The sequence below is a fragment of the Anser anser genome (genome assembly GCF_964211835.1).
Source record: "Anser anser genome assembly, chromosome: 23".
NCBI classification, from domain to species: Eukaryota; Metazoa; Chordata; class Aves; order Anseriformes; family Anatidae; genus Anser; species Anser anser.
The window spans coordinates 1,914,448-1,928,639 of NC_139744.1; the positions used below are offsets into that span (position 1 = coordinate 1,914,448).

At 49.6% G+C, this 14,192-nt stretch overlaps 1 protein-coding gene across 1 annotated transcript; it reads right to left on the bottom strand.

Moving 5' to 3' along the window:
- On the bottom strand, positions 1-6,146 carry LOC310885601 (keratin, type I cytoskeletal 14-like). The gene is made up of 9 exons (XM_083809142.1): positions 5,369-6,146; positions 4,672-4,754; positions 3,919-4,075; positions 3,362-3,523; positions 2,730-2,855; positions 2,293-2,519; positions 1,418-1,734; positions 808-909; positions 1-304 (listed from the first exon to the last, which is right to left on the bottom strand). The coding sequence occupies exons 1-9, from the start codon at positions 6,083-6,085 to the stop codon at positions 285-287; spliced, it is 1,911 nt and encodes a 636-aa protein (XP_083665268.1). The 5' UTR covers positions 6,086-6,146; the 3' UTR covers positions 1-284.
- Between the last annotated feature and the right edge of the window lie 8,046 nt (positions 6,147-14,192).

A 14,192-nucleotide genomic window follows, 5' to 3' on the forward strand; every position in this document is an offset into this window, starting at 1 on the left:
TTTCTGGTTGCATCAGAGAGAAGTAAAGGTTTATTAGAGGTTTTTTCTTTCCATAAGAATACCAATCACGGTAGAGATTAACTCAGGTAACAGTGATTAAGCACAGAAATTCAGATGGAAGAAGCAGGTGGGCCATCCAGAGAGTTCGGATGAGCCCACGGAGCGAACAGTGCTGAGTTACAGAGCTAGGGCTCGCCCTTGCTCTTCACAGAGGCGTGATCAGGTGTCCGGGTACGTTCTGCTTGGTCAGAAGGTCCTGCAGTGGGAGATGCCAGCTTTGCCCATCAGTGCTTCCTAAAACTCCCTGGGGAAAGGCGAAGGGAAGCAAGATTTTTTTTTTAAGAAGTGTTACCTCATTCGGCATTTTTAATCTTTTTGTTACTTTGTAATTATAGGCTGGGCAGTTCTCAATGGACTAGATTTTTCCCAGTGTCAGGCTTCGTATTTGTCCATGCATGCACATCTGCAGCTTTGTCATGTTGAATACATGGGCCTGCTTCTGCTCCCCCCTCTGTAAGTGTAAATCAGGAGTCACTCTTGAAATTTAGAGCGGCTGTAGCAGTATAAATCTAATACAGATGGACTTAGAATCTGTATTTGTTTGTCCGGGTATTTACACCAATTCTTTAAAAATTAAAGTGGGATGGCATGTCATATATTTTAATCTTGCCTACCGTAGAGCACACACAGGACTGTTGCAAGTCAAGCAGAATGTTTGATCAAAGCTATCTAAAAATTATGACTTTGGGCTCATTTTCAGTATTTTCAGGCTTTTGTTTGGGATGCTGTCAAGACCTGAATCCTTACCTGATCTTATAGTTTTTATGGCCTCAGACACTTCCTCCATTGTTGCTCCTCTCTCCAGTGTTTTATTCCCTTCCAGGCAGAGCTTCAGGTTTTCAGCATCTCCTGGAACCACAGCCATGAAATCAGACATGGAAAAGACCTTTTGTCACTCCCCATCTTCTGCTGCTTTAGGACTTTGGCAGCTAATGCTCCTTTTATTTTAAATGTCGTGAGTGTTGCAGCTATTTTAATCTGCTTTAATCATGTTGCTCTCTTAATACCCATTACATTTCTAACATTTGGCTTCATTCTGATACTACTGACTTCTCTGGTTCCCTGTATGCTTTCAGTTGGGCTTTAGTTTTCCTTTTCCTCCTTTGTTTCCTCCTACACATCCTCTGATGAAGCTCTTCATAACATCCTTTACACTTGAGTCACTTGTGAAAATGCCACCATGTTCACTGTGTTACTGTTTAAGAACAAATGTCGGAGTGTACTTAAAACATGATGGTGAAAGAAACAGCAAAAATGTCTCCAGGTTTCCAAATGTGGAAGGATGTTGTCAAAGCCGTCACTGCTGTTTTGAGGGAGAAGTTAATGGAAGGATGTACACTTTTATTCCAGTTCTTACCTTGGCTTTCACAAGATTTGCCAGAGTGGGAGTGGGAAGATGACGAGTGAGAGTGGCAGGATTTTCCCCCTCCTCCTCCTCCTCCACCTCCTCCACCTGAAATTCTTCCACAGCCTCCCCCTCCAGCTCCTCCTCCACTCCCTCCTCCGCTGCCTCCAGAAGCTTTTCCGCAGGATCCTCCACTTCTTCCTCCACTGCTTCCTCCACCTGAGGTCCAACTGCTTCCTCCTCCACTGCTTCCTCTCCCAGAAGACCAGCTAATTCCTCCGTGGCCCCCTCCTCCTGAGGATCCGCCACCAGCTCCTCCCTGTGACGAGCTGTAAGGAAGGAACAACACACAAACACAATTTATAGCAGCAGGACTGAGGTCCGGCATCCTCGTGACTTTATCGAGGCCACTTTTGGACTTTTCTCTATGGCTGAGAAAGCACTACCATGTGAAACGTGTTTTAGACAACTGCTTTTAAACATCCCTAAGTAAGAACAAACTAACTGATCTGCACAGAAGAAGAAAAAGGAGGAGAATGAATGGCTTTAGCTGTCTTTCAAGCATCAAAAATTTGTACTTTGAGTTATTCTCTTGCTTGTCTTTCATTTTCATATATAACTTAATAGTTCCTGATTGTACTTAGGGGTACAGAAGGCAAATAATAGTTTTAAATACTTTTCTGCATGTTTTTGTCCAGTTCACTGTAAGTATAGAACAATACAGCTTTGTGCACTGCCAGCTAAGCTGTAGATTCAGTATAAATTCTTGTGGTTGTAGTAAATATCCTGACGATGAATCAGTTGCACTGGTTCCTAATATAAATATTATTACTGTCATCTCCACCTGTTGGCAGAGATGGCATGTTAATTAATCTGAATGTGCGTACCCGATGCCATGCTGTCCCTCCTGCAGCAGTGCGCGGTACTGAGCGATCTCCTGTTCCAGGCGGGTCTTGATGCCCAGCAGCATCTTGTACTCCTGGTTCTGGCTCTCCATCTCGCAGCGGATGCTGGCCAGCTCCTCCTCCAAGGGGCTGATCATGCTCTGGATCTGCTGCAGCTGCATGTTGTAGCGACGTTCCGTGTCTTCCAGGTTGGATTGCAAAGACCGTACCTGAGAATGAAAGAAAAAGTACGGTGTTTATGGAACTGTAGCAAGATGAGCCCTTCCTTATGCCCCAAACGAGAAAAATCTTTGATGGTGTCAAATGCGCCAAGCATCTTATTCTTTCCGCGTGGAGTGCTAGCTATAGCTCCAGAGAGCTGTATCTCCTGTGATTCCAGCAACTCGCATTTCAGAGGATCAGAAGCAATCGTGGCATACCATGCTGAGCTGAGACTGCAGCTCGATTTCCAGGCTCTGATAGTCACGTCTCAGTGCAGAGATCTGCTGGTTGCTTGATTCCAGTTCCTGACCACTTGAGTGGACTTGTTGACTCACTTCCTCCATCTGAAAAATGAAGATACATTCTTGGAGTTTTTTAGGTTTACTTACAATATGTCACCCATCAGAGGGATTCTACCATTTTTATCCTAAAAGCAATTGAATAAATGGGATTTGGGATTTTTCATCTACAGGAAGTTCTTACCAAAAGTTGGTGTTATTTTGCTTTTCTAATGTGAACATTCAAACCGTAATCTTTCTGGGATGCAGAAAAGATACCTAACCCCCTTTTGTAAGAGAGAAACATGGACTCGATGATCTTTGTGGGTCCCTTCCAACTCGGGATATTCTATGATTCCATGAGAAATGATAAGTTTTCATTCTATTGTACTGATTTCTACTTATATAAACTAAGGAAAATCGATGTGAATATTCTAGATGCTTTTGACAATGTTTCTAATGAAATAAATCAAGATCACCTATTTCCTTACTGCAGTGACTGTTCAGATCAGCATGCCTGAGGAAAATTGCTTTTTGAAACATTCAGTTTCATTCAGTGCTCTGTCATTTACCTTGCTCTCATACCACCTTTCAACCTCTTCACGGTTTTTCTGAATAATATGTTCATATTCTTGTCTCATATCGTTCAGTTTCTTCAGCAGATCCTCTCCTGGAGCAGCGTTGACCTCCACATTCACATCACCACCAGACTGGGTTTGCAGTGATTTAATTTCCTGCAGAGAAAACCCAGGCCCAAGGCAAACAAACAAAAAAAAACAAAAGGTGAAATTACATTGTGAAAGAGTTTTGGAGTCATTTAACTTCCTCTGAAGTCATAAACTATCCTGGAGCCAATCAACAATGTTTCGTTTTGTTTTTTTCTTGTTGCAATTATTCGGCCTGGACTCCCCAGACACTGCTTGTGGAGAGGGCCTGTGCTAAGAGATACCCTGGAAGAGCCCGGGCCTGGCGCTGAGGCTGTCTCAGGCTGCCTCTTGCTGAGCTGCTGCACATTAGGAGAGCAGGGAAGGCTCTTTGGTGCAGCAAATGTCACCTGGGAAGCCTTTATTTCTGGTATTGGAAGTGTTCTTGTTTTCCCCTCCAGTTTGAGGAAGGATCCGGCTCTCACCTCCTCGTGGTTCTTCTTGAGGCTAATCATCTCCTCCTTCAGGGACTCAAATTGCATCTCCAGGTCAGACCTGCTCAGGGTCAGATTATCCAACAAGGGCCGCAGGGTGTTGATGTCAGCCTCCACGTTCTGCCGGAGCCCAGACTCGGTCTCATACCTGCACCGAGGAGAAGGCAGAAACGTCAGCCCTAGTCTTGGGCTCTCAGTCCTTCTCCTGCCGACTTTATTTACAAAAAGATCACGTATTGTGGTGTCGCAGTGCCTGCTTTTGTGCTTGTACTTTATAGCACACAGCATCTCTCAACCAGCAGAATTATGAAAGCTATTACTTAAAGTTTAATGTTAATATTAAACTTTAATGTGAAAATGTATTCCATAGTCTATTTCATCTTTTCTCTTTCTGTAGATTTTGTGTAGGCTTCTTGTGTCTGTTTCATTTGACTTTCAGTGAGAGATAATCACAATTTTTCTTCCCTTAAAAATAAAGCTTTTTTAAAGCTTTTCCCTAAACACACGTTTAAAAAAATCATTCTTTGCTTCCACAGCCATGGGGAGTATTCCCATTCAAGACTGTTACAGGAGTAATGAAGAGTTTTGATGTCTTACAGAATATTGCACATGTGCTGTCATGGAGCCAGAAGGAACCCTAGGCTCTGTGGACTGATATTTCTGTGTTGAATGAATTTCTGAGAGAAGGTTGGGGCAAGCAGGAGGGAGGAAGTCAGAGCCTGGAAAAGAGAAATTTGTATTTACTTTATCCTGAAGTCTTCTGCAGTCATCCTTGTGTTATCCAGGTCCAAAAGTATCTTGTTGGTTTCCACAGCCGCAATCACAAGCTAGAAGAGAAGAAGACATGCTGAGGACAATTTTCCCTGTGAATCTCTCAGGCTTGCACAAGAGACACACATAGGAACGTGATGTCGCAGGTGTCTGAGCATTTCCTACATAGAAAGGCCTAGAAAGGTCATCTACAGTGCAAAACAAAGAGGTACCGTTATGAAAATAGTATCAGAACTGCAAAAAAAAAACATGTTTGGGGAATGCAGGAGGGGTGTGAGGAGTCCAACCAAGAGGCTTGGAGCCATCACTGCAGCTGTGGCTCACCTGCCATGCCCACGGGCCAGGGGCTGTACTCAATTGTCAGACACTGCACACCCCGCAGGGTAATTGTTGATGTTTTTCCTATGCTCTGAAACCCACTACAGGCATCTGAGAGCCCACACTCACTGCCAGCGAACTGGGGTGTGCCGTAGGGGCATGCATTGTTTCTCCACTTTGGGCTGGAGACAGCTGGATGCATGCACAGAAGGCAGAGTTTCAAGCACACGAGGTACTTGCAGGGAGGCACTTAGTGAATATAAAATACCCACGTTGGCTGCCTCAGAGATTCTTCTCAGTCACAAAAGTCCATCTGGTGCTTCTTAAGCTTCTGTGACGAAGAACATCCTACCTGATTTTGAAGGTCTTCGATTTCTCCGTAATAGTGACTGTAGTCCTTTCTACCGGTAGGGCCTTGCTTCTGGTACCACTCCCTGATTAACTGCTCAAGCTGAGCATTTTCCTTTTCCAAATTTCTGACCGTATCCAGATAGGAAGCCAGGCGGTCATTCAGGTTCTGCATGGTCAGCTTTTCGTCGTTGGACAGAATTCCCATGCTCCCTCCACCAAAGCCACCGCCGCCAAAGCTGCCACCGCTGCCAAAGCTGCCTCCGCTGAAACCAGCACCACCTCCACCAAAGCTTCCTCCATAACCACCACCAAACCCGCTCCTGGCTGATCCGAAGCCTCCTCCCATGCTACCACGGCGCATTCCTCCTCCGTAAGCACCACCGCTCATACCTCCGTAGCTGCCACCACTCATCCCCCCTCCAAAATATCCGCCCCCCCCTCCTCCTCTGCAGCTGCCGCCGCTCATTCCCCCTCCGTAACTGCAGTGCCTGATCCTTCCATAGCTCCCACCGCTTGCTGCCCCCCCGTAGCTGCTTCTGGAGCTTCCTCCACCACAACTGCCACCAGAAAACCTGCCGCCACCGCTTGTCCTAGCAGTGTATCTTCGTGTGGAGGCAGAGGAATACTTGCTGCCCCCTCCACCACCACCGCTGCTCGCACCGCCACCGCTGCTCCCTCGGTGGCAGCTTTTAGAGGTCTGCTTGGAGCCACAGCTCATCGTGGCAGCAGGGAAGGTTTCAGCTGGTTTTACAGTTGTTCTGGAATCATAGCTCCGAGTCCTGCCCTGCCTGGTCTGAATTTATACCTGAGACAGTGGGTGTCACCATCGAAGGGAGGACCTTGCCATGTGTATTCGCAAGCCGTGGCTTTCATGCCAAGAGTAATTTGCCAAAGGGGGATGTTTGACAGTGTCAGGAAGCTTAGCCCACACTCAGAGTGTTCCTGACCGTTTGTTTGTTAACACAAAACATGTAATTTCTATTGGGTGGCTCTGAATTAGGCAGATATTTTCAGTGATCTAGTCCACTGACTTACAGTAATCGGAGTTAAACTCATCCCACTCACCTCATCCCATTTGCGTCTCGTTCAGCACAACAATAAACTGTCACAATATGAGACAGTGATGAATGTTGCTGTCTCAATTCTAACATGGTCGTTCCTCACGCTCTTTCCTCTTTCAGATATGTGTCAAGGAATCCCAGCTAATTCTCTGTATGTAGGCAATATCTTAATACGTTCTGGTTTATGGGTATCTTATGCTGCGTGCTCCTTATTTTTAGTCTTTTGTTGCTTTATGCCTTTTGAAAACATATCACAGGATGTATTTTGTAGGTATACTTGAACCATTGAGACTTCTTAATTTCTCCTAAAAACGTAGTGAATTTTGGCAAATATGATACATCAGCAATTTGTTCCAAACATACAGCTGCAGTTACGTTTTAGAAATAGCTAATTACAAAAAAGTTTACGTCAACAACTTGAAAATATCTCTGTGTAAAGCTGCAAGGAAGAAAAATGTGATGGGTTGTTGCAGGAAATACGTGCTCAGACCACTCGAGGTTACAGCACGGTTGAGGGACCCGGGGAAGCGTCCCGGCTCTGGGCTGGTTTCTCTTGGCACATCGGTGAAGGTGGGCGACGAGCGGTGAGGATGTGTCCTCGCTGCTGGAGGGATTGCAGAGTTTCAGCCAGGATGTTTACTTGTCTCAGCGCACATCCAAACATCCTCCCCCGTGGAGGAGGTTAATGCGCAGGAACACCTGCGCTGCATCAGCTGAGTATATGCGGGCTGGGTTTTTATTGGGAAAAGACGGTCACGTACAGTAACTCGGCCTCACTCTGTTGCTATATATATCATATGGAGAGAAGATTTTGTAAATTTACATTTTGCCCTGGGATTTCTGAAGAGGAGTGACAGTGTGGAAGATACTACTAAAAATTAACGTGGATGTAACAAAAAATAAATAAATCGTGAGTTACAGTTCCGATTGCCTGGTGAGAGGATGCTCAACTGATGGAGTAAAAAGCAAATAGAAGCATGGAATAGAAACATAGAGTGAATGAAAGATACAGGTGAAAGATAGAGCTCCCCAAAGCCTCTGTTATTTATGACACTTTAAAGGCATTTAAGGAATTCTGTATTTCTTGAAATCCCTTTAATAGAAGATAAACATTCTGCTGAAGAAATGAAAGGAAGCACGTTGTGTGAAGTGTAGTTAAGATCATATATCTATATTCCAGACTTCATCGAAGTTCTGGTTTTGGGGATCGAGTCTGTAAGATTCACACCAAAATAACTTTTCCCTTAAGTTTTGTTTTCCATTCACGGACACAGCATGACCAAAAGTAGGACCGTTTACTATCTTTCATCTTTTCCTTTTAAGATTGTCGGTGACTTTTTCAAACACACAACAGCAGAGCATCCACCCTCTGCTGAGCTCTCACTGCAACCGGAGCCTCAGCCGCCTGAAGTTTCCTGCTGGCTGCCCCTTGTGTCTGTCCCCATGCCCAGCCCCACGGGTCCTCCGCAGGCTTCTGCTAGCTGCCGCCGTGTAGGCTGAACTAGTTGGGTGGTGTCCAACTTCCCCTATTGATTGGCTGTTTTATTTTTTCCTCATTAAGCCTTTGTGATGTTGATTGTTGCTAATTTGGAGGTTTGGTTGTTATGGCTCATAGCAAGTGTTTGTGGAAACATCTTTTTATAAACACCCCTCCCAGCACACCCTCACCCACACGGTAGGGCACACCTCAAGTTTCAGCTCCTGCTCCGTGTCAGTTCTGAAATGTCCCAGGAAGCGAGGCCTTCTGCGGCCTGGGGAAACTGAAATCGTTCACTGCAAAACTTGGTGGAGTCTCAGTCATGATAAGTTTAGCTTATTCTGATGAGAAGTCCTTTTCTCTTGAAGCTCATGCGTCTGTCTCCTGTACAAACAGCTACTTTGGCACACGGAGCTGTGGGGTTACATTCTGCCTGTTGGCTTCCAGTTGATGACGCCCGTGTTATAAGAACATTGCTGGGTTGTTCTGTGTAATTCTGCAGAAGGGCCTTCCTTTCCTTTCCTTTCCTTTCCTTTCCTTTCCTTTCCTTTCCTTTCCTTTCCTTTCCTTTCCTTTCCTTTCCTTTCCTTTCCTTTCCTTTCCTTTCCTTTCCTTTCCTTTCCTTTCCTTTCCTTTCCTTTCCTTTCCTTTCCTTTCCTTTCCTTTCCTTTCCTTTCCTTTCCTTTCCTTTCCTTTCCTTTCCTTTCCTTTCCTTTCCTTTCCTTTCCTTTCCTTTCCTTTCCTTTCCTTTCCTTTCCTTTCCTTTCCTTTCCTTTCCTTTCCTTTCCTTTCCTTTCCTTTCCTTTCCTTTCCTTACGCTTATTGCATCTTTTGTATTAGCTATTCCTTTCGTGTGGACTAAGCTCTGTGTCTTCCGTTCACAAGCAGAGCGTGTTTGCTTTGTTTGAGCACCAGTGAGTATCCTTGGGCACAACGTACTTCACAGCTTGATGCTTGGTTACTGAAAGGAAGACGTGGTGCCGCTTTTCCCCCCAGAATCCTTGCAGGTAACATGCCTCCAGAGTGACGACTGGCTCCTTAAAACTCGAGAAGCCTGATGGGTTCCCTGTGCCTGCACTCACTGGGATCAGGGAGAGACGTTATGGAGCAAATGGTTCCTGAAAGGAATGTTTTATTTCACATCGGCTGTAGGATGAAGTCCTTTCCACCAGCTCTTTTATGAAATGGTAGTTTTCTCTGCAGTTATTTCTCATAGGATTGTCCAGGCATCTGCAAGCATACTGAGCTAAGCAGAGGATTTTAGATAACGTTTTCTGCAAAATCCAGAAATAAGTGCTACCAGAGAGAACAAGGAGGACTGGAAAAATGGTAACATCGGTGAGATTTCAACAAACTCTGCAGGAAGCGCAAAGAACCCCAGTAGCACCTGTGAAACGGGACACAGAAACGTTATGAAATTTCGGGCTGGAGCTGCTCGTTGCAGCATCGAGCTGCTGCTGCAGAAGCGCATCACGGCGCGGCCATCCGGAGCCGGCGTGCCCTTTGCTGACCCGCCCTGCGGTGCGGTGAGAACACAAGAAGTCATGAGGACTTCCTCTGGCGTTGCCCCGTGATGCCCTGCTTGTAGCCCACTTCACTTCCCCACCTCGGTGGTTCTGCTGGGCTCACCGGTGCTGGAAGCAGGCACTGGCATAACTTCTGCCCACACTGAGAGCAGTTCTCAGCCGGCAGCAGCTGAGGAAAGCTGAGCAGCTAAGCAGGAGTCTTCGTTTGTGGCCAGCAAATGTCCCCGACACACCTGGTGTTGGCCCTGCCTGATCGATGGCATTCAGGTGGAGTCTCAGCTGGGTTGGTTATGAGTACAAACTAACTCTTCTGGAGTCTTTTGCACTTGAGAGACCTCTGAAATGCTGCCTTGGAGAAGCTGTGGTGCCTGTGCCTCCCACACAGGTATAGGAAAAGAGGCGTGGACTGAACTGCAAGCTGAGATTTAAAACTTGGGACTTGTTTTGAAACAGAATATTTTTTTTGGCACTGAGCGTCAAGAATGGAGAAAACATACAGTCACAATGTACCCTCAGAGCCGAGAGTTTCGTGGCATTCAGGACAAGCTGCCCTTGTGCATTGACTGACATGCTTCAGGGCACAGCCGGAATGGAAGAGGGTGGAGGAGGAGGAGGAGGAGGATGCTTTGAGGGCAGATGACGCCACAGCTGTTTGCAATGAGGTTTCTTCCCTTTTCCTGTGATGGAAACGTTACGAGCTGCTGCCCAGAAGAGGCTGGTGGACTGTTTAAGCCTGAAAGGCTCTCCCAGTGTGGGCATGAATTCCCCCAGTGCAGACTGCAGGATGGCCACGTGCTGTGCAGCAGGGCAGATGTGTCCTGGCTGTAAGCAGGGGCCAGCAGAGAAGGAAGGGAGTCTCCTTCCTCTGGGGTGCAGGGGCAGGAGTAAGGGCTGGAAAAGCCCCTTTGGCCACCTGGAGGGTGGGCTTAGCACATGCAAGCTCCTGCCTGCTCCCATGGCACCATCATTTCTGTATTCACAAGCCTGCTTTGGGGTTTAGGAGAAGGCGCTGAGGCTGCTGAGCACATCTGTGGGGTACGACTGCACCGGTACCCAGCCTTCGCTGTGCTTCAGGGCGATGAATCCTTTTCCGTCCTTTCTACCTCTGGTCAGATCTGTCGCAAGTCCTTTTGCTTATGTTCCTACAGAGAAAAACCGTGGAAGATCTATCTGGGGAACGTGACTCATTCACTTAATTATACATTATAAACTAACTCCCATTATATAATCATCAAGCAATTTTATTAACACCAGATAATCCCAGGGGACGGTATTTCTCCATAGTAAAGAAGAAACCCAGTCCCTGCAGTATGACTCGGTTGGAGGGAGCACACTGTTCTCGTTCTGAGGACGGACACTGCTCTTCCACTGCGGACCAGCTGCCTGCTGCTTCGCGTGAAGCTGCTCTCCTCTCCATTACAATGTAAATGGCGAGATTTTGTTCTTATCTCAGTAAAATCCGGATGTTTGAAAACTGGAAAATCTGAGAAAAACTGATTCAGGTTAGTTGAATCATATTAGGGCTCAATCATGTTCATTATTTTAACAGTGCATCAGCTGAGAGTTCCATACAAAAGGTAATTGCTACCTAACGAGTCCCAGGTTTTTTCCTCTGTAATGAGGGCACAGAGGGCTTTGAAATCTGTTTTTCCCACAAGCACAGCTGGTGGTGCCTGGCAGCAATTCCCTCCCAAATTTTAGGGGGTTGAAAATGTCAGTACCAACTATTTCTAGCAAAAATTTCATTTTCTCTAAGTTCATTTTTGTATTAGAAGTTGTTGTGTAAAAAAACCTGTCCCATCCTTGTCCTACCAGTGAGATCGATGGCTGAGAAAGATACCGTGTTGTTCCCACAGCAGTTTGTACAGCTGCCACGAACCCAGCAGGAGCATCTTCAAATATTTGTAGCATTACTTAGCGGCACGGTACACAGAATGCGTCGTTCATTCTGCTTCTGCTTGTGTTTATTTATGGCCACATCTAATAAAATAAAGCAGCGCCTTTCCAGAGCTCCGAAAAATTCCGTCGGGCCCATCTGCGTACGGCCGTTCCCTGCATGCCAAACCACTTCTTCAGAAGCGAAGGTTTTTAAAATACCTGTTTTGAAGTGGGGGAGCGAGGCCCCACCTCTGCTGCGCTGCTCTGCAAGGCAGGGTGTAGCCCTGGGCACCTGCCCGCGCCCCGAGACGCGCAGCCGGGGGGCTCGTTGTGCCTACAAGGCCCCCGCCCGGTGCTGCTGGCAGCCCGAGCACGGGGTGTTCCCCACCCACCGGCCACCCCGCGGCCCCCCCTGGTTTGGGGTCTGCGCTGTCCTAGCCAGCAAACAGCTCTCCAGCAGGAAAACAACCCATTCTTGCGTGCCGCCTTCTGGATCTGTTACTCATTCGGGATTGCAGGAACCAGTGCTGATGAAACCGTAAAGAGCACCTTCAAAAGCTCCACCACCCACTGGAACGATGGTGATTATGATAGGAGCAGTAATTAGGTGAGTCAGAGCTGTGAGAGGGACTTGGACTGTACAAACCCTTTGTCGGGGACTTCGTTAGTTTGGGTCCGAGCAGCCCTTTGCGCAGCCGGCTCCGGGCTGCCTCTTTGGCAAGAGCTTGGCAAAGGGCTCGGAGCTGCAGCTCTGCCACCCTGCGGAGAGCCTGGCTGCCACCACACGCTGCAAAACAGCCCAGCACCGTCCGAAAAACATCCGTGGGTGTCAGCAAATGGGTGCAGCGAGTTTCGGGGTGGCTTCAGCCCTGGGCACGGCCACGCAGGGGAATGATGTGGGGTCTTCAAAGGCAGGAACAAAACCGCGTTGCGTCCTGCAAGTCACTTTGGCAGTATCAGGCCACATCAGCCTTGCTTGCCGTGAATGTGACCACTGAATAGAGCAGGCGGGTAGCTTCCGTCTGGGTGTTTGGCTACCGGCTCCTCCGCAGCACGCCTCTGCTCGGGCACCCGCTGGCAGCCACGGCAAGAGCCGAGAGCCCCCAGAGCTGCACGTCGGTGGCCTCCGGCCTCACCCGCGGCCCTGGCAGTGAGAAGTGATGTGTGGGGACTTGTGGGGACACCCGGGGATGTTGTGGGGACGCCTGGGGACACGTGGGGATGTTGTGGGGACACCTGGGGATGTCGTGGGGACACCTGGGGACACGTGGGGATGTTGTGGGGACACCTGGGGATGTCGTGGGGACACCTGGGGACACGTGGGGACATTGTGGGGACACCTGGGGATGTCGTGGGGACACCTGGGGACACGTGGGGATGTTGTGGGGACACCTGGGGATGTCGTGGGGACACCTGGGGACACGTGGGGATGTTGTGGGGACACCTGGGGATGTCGTGGGGACACCTGGGGACACGTGGGGATGTTGTGGGGACACCTGGGGATGTCGTGGGGACACCTGGGGACACACGGGGACGTTGTGGGGACACCTGGGGATGTCGTGGGGACACCTGGGGACACGTGGGGACATTGTGGGGACACCTGGGGATGTCGTGGGGACACCTGGGGACACACGGGGACGTTGTGGGGACACCTGGGCATGTCGTGGGGACACCTGGGGACAAGTGGGGATGTTGTGGGGACATCTGGGGATACGTGGGGACATTGTGGGGACACCTGGGGATGTCGTGGGGACACCTGGGGACACCTGGGGATGTCGTGGGGACACCTGGGGATGTCGTGGGGATGCATGAGGATGCGTGGGGACACCTGGGGACATCTGGGGACGCGTCCCTCCTGCGTGCTGGGGGCCTGGCCGGCCAGCACCCCCCTTCCCGAGCGCTCCACGTGGCAATTCGGGTATCGCCGGGCGTTAATGCCCGGTATCACGCCCCGATTTCATCGCCCACCGGCACCGCCCGCCCGGCCACTGCGGCTGCCGGCCGCCACCGGCCCCGGCCCTCCGGAGCCGGCCGGGCCTCCTGCAGCGAACGGCTGACCCCTGGCGGAGCCGGGCCGAGCCGAGCCGTGCCCGTGTGCGCGTGCCCGTGTGCGCGTGCCCGTGTGCGCGTGCCCGTGTGCGCGTGCCCGTGTGCGCGTGCCCGCCGCTCCTGCCCGCGCCTCCCCGGCCGCGCCGCCAGGGGTCGCCGAGCTGCAGCTTTGGGGGAAACGCCCTGGGTTTGGGCTCCGAGTTTTTCGTTTTTTTTTTTATTTCTTAATTTCTCGGCCACCCCGAAGTCTTTTTACACGTCTGTAGGCCTGAGACGTGTTCGTGCTGTGCTGGCGTGGGCTGTGAAATGGGCTTTGGGGTCATCTGCTTTTCCCGCAGGGGTTTTTCACTCGTTTCAGGCTCTTGGTCTTAAAGGGGCTAGGTTCAGACTGGGCATCAGGAGGAATTCTTCACTGTAAGGGTAGTGAGGCGCTGGGACGGGCTGCACGGAGAGGCTGTGCTGCTCCATCCCAGGAGGGGCTCAAGGCCAGGCTGGGTGGGCCTCGGCCAACCTGATCCGGTGGGTGGCGTTCCTGCCACGGCAGGGTTGGAGTTAGATGAGATTTAAGGCCCCTTCCAACCCAAACCGTTCCCTGATTCTGTGATCTGCCCGCAGGAGCTGCCCGGGAGGAGCTGCCCGAGCCCTGCGAGGTCTGCGAGGCCGCTCTCTGGCTCCCGCTGCCAAAGCCGCTTTGCTCCCCGTGGAGCAGATCCCAACCGTTTCTGGGGCCCCTTGCGTGTGGCTTCGCAGCTTCTGCTGCTGGGGCCATTGCAGAGGCTGACAGGCCTGGGGGGATGTGGTTTGCACCCGGACCGGCCCCTGCTTTGCTAAAGG